Source organism: Anarrhichthys ocellatus, unplaced genomic scaffold (assembly GCF_004355925.1).
Source record: "Anarrhichthys ocellatus isolate YVR2014 unplaced genomic scaffold, GSC_Weel_1.0 scaffold495, whole genome shotgun sequence".
NCBI classification, from domain to species: domain Eukaryota; kingdom Metazoa; phylum Chordata; class Actinopteri; order Perciformes; family Anarhichadidae; genus Anarrhichthys; species Anarrhichthys ocellatus.
Genome location: NW_022280469.1, coordinates 23,559 through 32,790, shown reverse-complemented (window position 1 = coordinate 32,790; position 9,232 = coordinate 23,559). Strand labels below are relative to the sequence as shown.

The 9,232-nt window shown below is 40.1% G+C and overlaps 1 protein-coding gene across 1 annotated transcript; it reads left to right on the top strand.

Annotated features, from left to right (window-relative positions):
* Positions 1 to 311: 311 nt before the first annotated feature.
* On the top strand, positions 312 to 5,219 carry LOC116401512 (myosin light chain kinase, smooth muscle-like; the record flags this gene model as incomplete). The annotated part of the gene is made up of 11 exons (XM_031879951.1): positions 312 to 344; positions 441 to 531; positions 628 to 831; positions 2,227 to 2,444; positions 2,799 to 2,922; positions 3,141 to 3,293; positions 3,408 to 3,531; positions 3,719 to 3,809; positions 3,905 to 4,033; positions 4,132 to 4,244; positions 4,638 to 5,219. Coding segments are annotated over 11 exons (1,409 nt in total), but the record flags the coding sequence as incomplete, so codon positions are not given.
* Between the last annotated feature and the right edge of the window lie 4,013 nt (positions 5,220 to 9,232).

Here is a 9,232-nt window from a genome sequence, read left to right as displayed (position 1 = left end):
GACTAAGTCTACTAAACTAAACCAGGACTTAATCTACTAAACTAAACCAAGACTAAGTCTACTAAACTAAACCAAGACTAAGTCTACTGAACTAAACCAAGTCTAAGTCTACTAAACTAAACCAGGACTTAATCTACTAAACTAAATCAAGACTAAGTTTAACTAAACCATGACTAAGTCTACTAAACTAAACCAGGACTTAATCTACTAAACTAAACCAGGACTAAGTCTAACCAGGACTAACCAGGACTTAATGAACTGAACTAAACGGACTAACTGAACTAACTGCTGCTGTTTGGTTCGTCTGACAGATGAAGAGGCCGAGGCAGAGGAGGAGGATGAAGGTATGATGACTCAGACTTCCTGTTAACAAGCTAGCATATGCTAACATAACATTACGCCCCACCCCTCCCGGTGACCTCTGACCTCTGTGTTTTCAGACCTGGACAAGGAGCCCGACTACAGAGATGTGTCCATCAGGACCGACGTGAAGGTGAAGGAGCTGTACGACGTGGAGGAGCGGCTGGGAACGTGAGTCTCCGCCCACTCACTCCTCACCCATAATGCACCTGTGATGTAACGTGAAGAGGCCATTTCTAAAGACGTCACCGTGTTTATGTGTGACAGGGGGAAGTTTGGTCAGGTCTTCAAGCTGGTGGAGAAGGCCACGAAGAAGGTGTGGGCGGGAAAGTTCATCAAGGCGTACTCGGCGAAGGAGAAGGACAACGTCCGGCACGAGATCGGCATCATGAACAGCCTGCACCACCCGAAACTGGTGCAGTGCATCGACGCCTTCGAGGGGAAGTCGGACATCGTCATGGTGCTCGAGATGTACGTTGGTTTTATTATTTATTAAATACAGGATAATTATATTTTTCTTAACAATGTTAAAACAGAGAAAACTAAATTTAACAAAAGAAAAAGAAGATAAATAAGAAGCTAACTTATGTTAAATGTATTAATGCCAGCAGCTGGTTAGCTTAGCTTAGCATACAGACGAGTTCCCTCCACAAACTTCTTCTTCCATTTAGGTTATGAAATAAAATAATAAACTTTTATGATTCTACACGTTTTGTTCAAATCTTCTTTTTACTGTAGAATGTTAAACCTGCAGCTGATCTCTGATCAGTTTGAACTGGAAACACAAACCAGATGTTTTTGTTTCAAACGACGTTGGAAAATAACTTTCTGTCCAACTGTGAGCGGAATGACAGCAGCTATTTCCTGTCTGCTAATTTTAGAGCAGTGATGATCAACAGAGTCTTTATCTGATTATAACGCAGAAATATCTCATAATTTAGAAACATTTAGTTATTCTGATAAACACGAAATATCTGCTGACGAGTTAAAAACTGATGGACAAGAAGGAAGTCATCAGACTCTTATTTTGGTAGGGTTTTCCTCCGGAAAGAATCCTTCTGGTTTGAGTTTGTAGTCTGAATTGTATCGACCAATCACGATGCAGCAGACTTTGGTTGAATGAAGGTAAACAGATTGTGTGGAGGTAAAAGAGGGGGAGCTTATTGGCTGATGTTCTAATCTGGGAACCAATCGGCTATCATGAAAAATGACTCAGATTTATGAGCTCTTTTCTTTAGTGATGTTTCGAGAGATGAGACTGCAAGATGCTCTAAGATCGTTGTCCTCAGAGGCTAAACCGTTGTCAGACTGATAGTGTTTTTGTAGTTCTATGAGCTGTAGCAGAACAGATGTGTTTTTGTAGTCCTATGAATCAGATGTTTCTCTGTAGTCCTATGAAGCAGATGTTTCTCTGTAGTTCTTTGAAGCAGATGTTTCTCTGTAGTCCTATGAACAGATGTTTCTCTGTAGTTCTTTGAACTGGATGTATCTCTGTAGTTCTATGAAGCAGATGTTTCTCTGTAGTCCTACGGACCAGATGTTTCTCTGTAGTTCTTTGAATCAGATGTTTCTCTGTAGTCCTACGATCCAGATGTCTAGTTCTTTGAACCAGATGTTTCTCTGTAGTTCTATGAACAGATGTTTCTCTGTGGTTCTATGAACAGATGTTTCTCTGTAGTCCTATGAACAGATGTTTCTCTGTAGTCCTATGAACCAGATGTTTCTCTGTAGTTCTATGAACCAGATGTTTCTCTGTAGTTCTATGAACCAGATGTTTCTCTGTAGTTCTTTGAACCAGATGTTTCTCTGTAGTCCTGTGAACCAGATGTTACTCTGTAGTCCTATGAACCAGATGTTTCTCTGTAGGATCTCCGGTGGCGAGCTGTTTGAGCGAATCATCGATGAGGACTTCGAGCTGACGGAAAGGGAGGTGATTAGATACATGCTGCAGATCATCGATGGCGTCAGTTTCATCCACAAACAGGGAATCGTCCACCTGGACCTGAAACCAGAGAACATCATGTGTGTCAACAAGACCGGCGGGAAAATCAAACTCATCGACTTCGGCCTCGCCAGGCGACTAGGTGACATCACTGAGGAGTTTGACTAAACTTTATTGATCCAGACTGAGACAAATATCCAATGGATTTACATTAAATATACTTCAGTTAATGATGCATCTAAGTAAATATACAAATAATCAAACACTATGCTAACATTATACTATCATTATGCTATTATTATGCTAACAGTATGCTATTATTATGCTAAGACAATGCTAAGACAATGCTAACACAGAGCGGAGCTCTGTTTCAGAAAGCAGGTTTAGAGAAAACGACATTGATAATGTCAACAGTTAGCCTGATATGTCCTAAAATGGCCGCCCCTGATCATTTTTGACTGTTTATCTTTTAATCAAACTCTTTTCTCTTCAACAGAAAACGCAGGAACTCTGAAGGTTTTATTTGGGACTCCAGAGTTTGTGGCTCCAGAAGTGATCAACTATGAAGCCATCAGTTATCCCACCGACATGTGGAGTATAGGAGTCATCTGTTACATACTGTGAGTCTATCTTTAGCTTAGCATCATTTTGTTTTTATGGTCTTTGAGTTTAGCTTATTTTAGCTTAGCTTCACTTAGCTTAGCTTCATTTATTTTGTTTTTATTTTTAGCTAGTAGTAGTATGTAGTTCAGTTAACTTTAGTCTGGCTCAGTTTGTCTCAGTTTGTCTCAGCTCAGTTCAGCTCAGTTTGGCTCAGTTCTGTGTTGTCGTCCCTCAGGCTGAGCGGTTTGTCTCCCTTCATGGGCGACAACGACAACGAGACTTTGTCCAACGTGACCTCGGCCTCCTGGGACTTTGAGGACGACGCCTTCGACGAGATCTCAGACAACGGAAAAGACTTCATCACCAACCTGCTGAAGAAAGACATGAAGTAAGAACACACTCGATAGCATCGATAGAATCGATAGCATCAATAGCCCTCTGTCTGAAGCCTCTGTGTGTGTGTGTGTGTGTGTGTGTGTGTGTGTGTGTGTGTGTGTGTCAGGGCCAGGCTCACCTGTGCTCAGTGCTATGAACACACCTGGCTGAAGCAGGACACCACCACCATGAAGGCCAAGAAGCTCTCCAAGGAGAGGATGAAGAAGTACATCCTGAGGAGGAAATGGCAGGTAAACATGACACAGCATGCTATAACATGACACAGCATTTTATACTGTAATACAAAATAAACAGTTCTAAGTAGAAAAACAACAGAACAAAAGGGAATGTAACAAAGATGTCTGCTCTATTAGATCATTAGGTTATTAACACACCTCAGCAGGACAGGAAGTGACCGTGTTTCTTCTTCTGTGGTAGAAAACCGGTCACGCTGTTCGAGCCATCGGCCGCCTGTCGACCATGGCAATGATGGCCGGAGTCAGCGCCAAGAAAGGGTCGCCGACCGAAGGTCAGCCGGGTCACCAGAACCTTCTTCTTCTGTTGTTAATGTTATTATATCTAGTGTGACACTGTGTGTGTGCGTGTGTGTGTGTGTGTGTGTAGAAGATAACCAGTTCCTGGAGTGTTTGGAGTTCGATCAGAAGACAGAGTGTAAACCTTCGTTCAGTTCTGTGATCAAAGACGTTGAGGTGGTGGAGGGCAGCGCTGCTCGCTTCGACTGCAAGATCGAAGGTAAAAGACCTCATCCTGATCATCAATACTGGTTCTTATTGATCCTGATCATCAATACTGGTTCTTATTGATCCTGATCATCAATACTGGTTCTCCAGGTTTCCCCGATCCAGAGGTGGTTTGGTACAAAGACGAGCAGCCGATCAAAGAGACGCGGCATTTTCAAATCGACTACGACGAGGAAGGAAATTGCAGTCTGGTCATTTCAGAGGTCGACTCCTTTGTTCTTTGTTATTCTGTTGTGAAACCTGCTCTTCACTTCCTCTTCACTTCCAACTCACTTCCTCTTCACTTCCTATTCACTTCCTCTTCACCTCCACCTCACTTCCTCTTCACTTCCTCCTCACTTCCACCTCACTTCCTCTTCACTTCCTTTCACTTCCTATTCACTTCCTATTCACTTCCTCTTTACCTCCATGTCACTTCCACCTTACTTCCTCTTTACTTCTTCCTCACTTCGTCTTCACACCCTCTTCACTTCCTCTTCACCTCCACCTCACTCCTTCTTAACTTAGTCTTTACTTCCTTTTCACCTCCTCTTCACCTCTTCCTCACTTCTTCTTCATCTCACCTCCTCCTCACCTCATCTTCACCTCCTCTCCAGGTGTCAGGTGACGATGACTCCAAGTACACGGTGAAGGCGGTCAACAGTCTCGGTGAGGCGACCTGCACCGCTGAGCTGCTGGTGGAGGTGATGGCTGGAGAGGAAGAAGAAGAGGAGGAGGAGGAATAGAGCATGTGTTGGTCTGGACTCCCACAGAAGGAGGAGGAGGAGGAGGAGGAGCAGCTCCTCTTCATACCTGAGCAGGAAGATAACAGGTTGTGATTGGAGGAGGAGGTGGTGGGCGGGGTTTCGTCATGAGCAGTGATGATGTGTGCTAAGCCCCGCCCACCTGAAGCCTGGAGAATAGAAGCCCCCCCCCTCAGGTTAGCATCCATTCATTGGTGGGTTTCCTCTTCCTCTCACTGTCTATAGACTGAGACGAGCTAACAAACAGTTGTCGTGTTTCCATTCAATTGTTCAGCAAATTTTAAGGAAATGTCGCAAAAAAAAAAGTGAGTTATGAGCTGAAGAGAATAAACTTGTCTACATGTTTGTAATCTGCCAGTTAAAAGAGTAGAAGAAGAAGAAGAGAACAGGAAGAGCTTCATGTGTTAAAGCTGCATTCTCTCTAGTGTCCACCAGGGGGCGACTCCTCTGGTTGTATAGAAGTCTATGAGAAAATGACTCTACTTCTCTCTTGATTTATTACCTCAGTAAACATTGTAAACATGAGTTTATGGTCTCAATCTCTAGTTTCAAGTCTTCTTCAATACAGCATGATGTTCATTTAGTACATTATGGTCCATTTAGAGTCAAACAGACCATAAAGCAGGGGATGCTTTAGGGCGGGGCTACACAGTGATTGACAGGTCTCTACCAGAGATGTATACGGCGTCTCTACGTCACTCCTCAGTCCAGATATGGTCACTTCCTATTCATCTGTTAAAAGAAAAAAAACATTGGTCCAATGGGTTACGTCACGACGACTATGTCCACTTCTTATATACAGTCCTTTTTTTTTTTTTAATACTAATACTAAAGGTATTGAATACTTCCTCCACCACCGCCTGGAGGGGAAAGAAAAGTGTCCTCACTCTGCAGGCTAAACACATGGTCCTCACAAAGACAGTAGTACGGAAACACACACAAATGTTTTATTCATTTCTTAGTTGTTCGTAGTTCCGCCCTCTTGTCTCACTTCTGGTTGCAAAATAACAAGATGGCGACGGTTCAAATTATGAATAAATATCCAGAAAGACACGAGTCATGTGACCTAAATGTTCGTTTTTTAAAATCCATTAACTCTTATTTGACAAAAAACAACCTCATTTGAGCGTAAAAACGTCTGTGATTCTGCAAAATTAGCACGAAAATATGTTCATGGAAACACGACTACTGATCCTAAATATTCCAAAAAACTCCATTCAACATGTTTGTTAAGAAGCTTTAACAAGTTAAATATAAAGAAGTTTAACATGTTAAATATACAAACTAGTGCTGGGCAAGTTAACGCGTTAATTTTGCGTTAACGCATTCATTAATTAACGCCGACAATTATTTTATCGCGCGTTAACGCATTTTTTAAATTTATTATAATTATTATTATTTTTATTTTTATTTTTTTTTAATTGAAAGACAAGAGACAATACATATACATAAGAACAAGAGGATGACAAGAACAGTGGGATAAAAGCCAGCAAACATCCTATAGTAATTTTAGTGCACCTATATGCTGAAATTCACGGTAAACGCATTTAAACAGCACAGATCGGGAGCGAGCGAAGGACTTTGAAAGTTAGCGGAAAGATTAACGTGAGACAACATCCGGTTTTCAGAATAAGATGCCAACAAAGTATGAATTATATTCACATTAAGTATAAAACATGCTACCTGCATCTCGTGAACCAAATGCTATTGGCCTTTTGTTCATATAGCAGTACTTTTAAAATAAAAGTGCGCAATACACTACTTTTGAATTCATTGTTGAACTTTGCCATAACAATGCGATTAATCGCGATTAATCGCAAAAAATCCATGCGATTAATCGCGATTAAATATTTTAATCGTTGCCCAGCACTAATACAAACATAAAACTCCCAGTATCATCTTTCATACAGAGGAAACACATTGATGAAGAGGTGCTAGCTCAAAACATGCTAGTCTGTTAGCGCTCTAATGCTCACGGAATGTGTGCAGCTCCTTCCCCCAAAGATGCATGGGAGCTGTAGTTCTTGGGGGCGTGTGGGCCTTTGCCTCTCTAACCTGCTCCCTGTGGGAGGAAGACGATGGTAGGATGAAGGCCGAGAGGAACTTTACACTCACAGAGTTTAGGTCACTGATTGATTAAAACTGACTCCAAACAACAAGGCAGACCACGTGGTGTTAGCGTGGTGTTAGCACTGCGGCTAACGGTGTGGTGACGACTCAAAGACGGATGAACTGATCACCTTGAGACGGGAACATAACTACATATTAAACCTCACTAGAAGTCATTTGTGATTGACAGCTAACTAGTGTTTGTTTATTAATGTTAGCTCAGTAGCTAACAAACATTAGCTTACTAGCAGCAGAGCTTGGGGCTTTAATTTAAGCAGTTTGAAAATAAATCTGAATACAATATAGACTAAACTCAAATCAGTCATTTAACAATTAATAAATGTGTTTATCATGAATTAAATCATAATAATAATAACAGTAACAGCTAATGTCACCATTAGCTAACAAACATTAGCTGGCTAACAAATATTAGCTAGCTAACAAACCCTTTAGCTAACGTTAGCGTAGTGATTTCAGCATGTTAGCTAACGTTGGCGTAGTGATGTCAGCAGGTTAGCTAACGTTAGCGTCGTGATGTTACCACGTTAGCTAACGTTGGCGTAGTGATGTTAGCTAACGTTGGCGTAGTGATATCAGCATGTTAGCTAATGTTGGCGTCGTGATGTTAGCATGTTAGCACAGCTCATTTTCCTTCTCGTTATTTTATTTACTGCCAGTATTTTCACTTAATGTTCGTCCCAGATTTAACTTTTATTCTTCGAAGTGATCGTTCGTTACACAAGAACACGCAGTGATCAGGGTTACTTCGCCACACGGGGTTTCTGGGTAATGAAGTCTTCCAAAGTCAAAGTGTTGCCACTCTGAGCTGTTAAATAAAAATCAAGTGCCTTAATTATACCGTGACCGGACTTTGTGACTGTGAGGCTCAGATATAAAAGATATCACAATAATCCATGTTTTAGTTTATAATAACAAATGTTGAACGTGTCGCTTTCTTTCTTCTGTTCGAGCACTTTTTCTTATCTTGTTTGTTTTTTTGAGTTTTGCTTTGAAAGCATCTTCCAGCTGATGTGGACTTACGTTGTTTGCCTTAAAGCAACTTTTAATGACGTCTGGAGGATTTTTCTACGATCACATTTGAGACGTGGGACAAAATAAGTCTTTTCATCTTTTGGCTGCCTTGAAATCACGTTTTGTTAGCATGTCGAGATGATTTTATTCATTTAGAAACAAAATACTACTAAATATTCAGGAAATACTACGTGGTACAGCTCTTAACTCTTTAATGACCTCAAGTCAAGAAAAGAAAACTTATTTTAAAAATTGGACCTCAAAATTAGGAAATTAGATGTGATTTCTTAATTCTGAGGTACAATATCGTTAAATCTAGAGACTTAATCTCAAATTTACGAGATACAAAAATTATAATTACAAGATTGTGAGATCTTGAATTTTCACCTCAAGATTAAGAAATCTATTCTTAATTTCAGATTTAGTCATTTTGAGGTAAATTGTTAATTTAGTTTCATACTGATTTTCAAATTTTTTTATTACAAGATCTCGTAATTATGATTTCGGTAATTCAAATTTTCTTCTTTGCCGAAAGTCGAGCACAAAAAGTGCAACTCAAACCATTTTTGCAAATATTACAAATGAATTGTTCTGTAATTGTAATAACCCTAATTAAATATCACAAACGCATGAAGACGTCATGTTGGACAAAGTAAAGTTTTCTTCATCGTCTTTATGATTTGAAAACAATATTACATTTTAACATGTGACCTCTGACCCCTCGGTGGTTTAAAGGCGTCTCTGCTGAGTCGACATGTTGGTGAAGTCGTATCTTTGAACTCTTTTCTTTTTTTCCACATTCCAGCTCTTTGTTTGTGCTTTAAAACATTTATTTAAAGGTTTTCAGGGCTGATTCTCTTTTCAACCAAAGAAACTTCTTTAAGAACTCACAGGTGTGTGTTTGATCATCTAATGTTTGTGGGTTTGGTGGTTGCTTGTTTTAAGAATGTTTTATTTTTAGACTTATTTAATGCACAGATTCATAATTCTGATATTATCATGTGAGCAGATCTTCTCTCCAGCACTTGACACCGTTATTACAACTGAACCAAACAGTGGATTCACTCACAGACTGGTTTGTTTTGTATTAGATGTATGTAGATTATATTTCTCTATTTGTATAAATATATATCGGTTTCATGAACTGCAGATGACATGTATGAGAACACTACGATTGTAGTTAAAGAAAATAAATAAATCTATCACAAAGCCAGCTGCTGTCTCGAAAAAATACTCTCCTCCTCCTTCAGTTTATCACAAACATTCAACATCAACACCTGAAGGAACACTTCATCCTTCAGTTTATC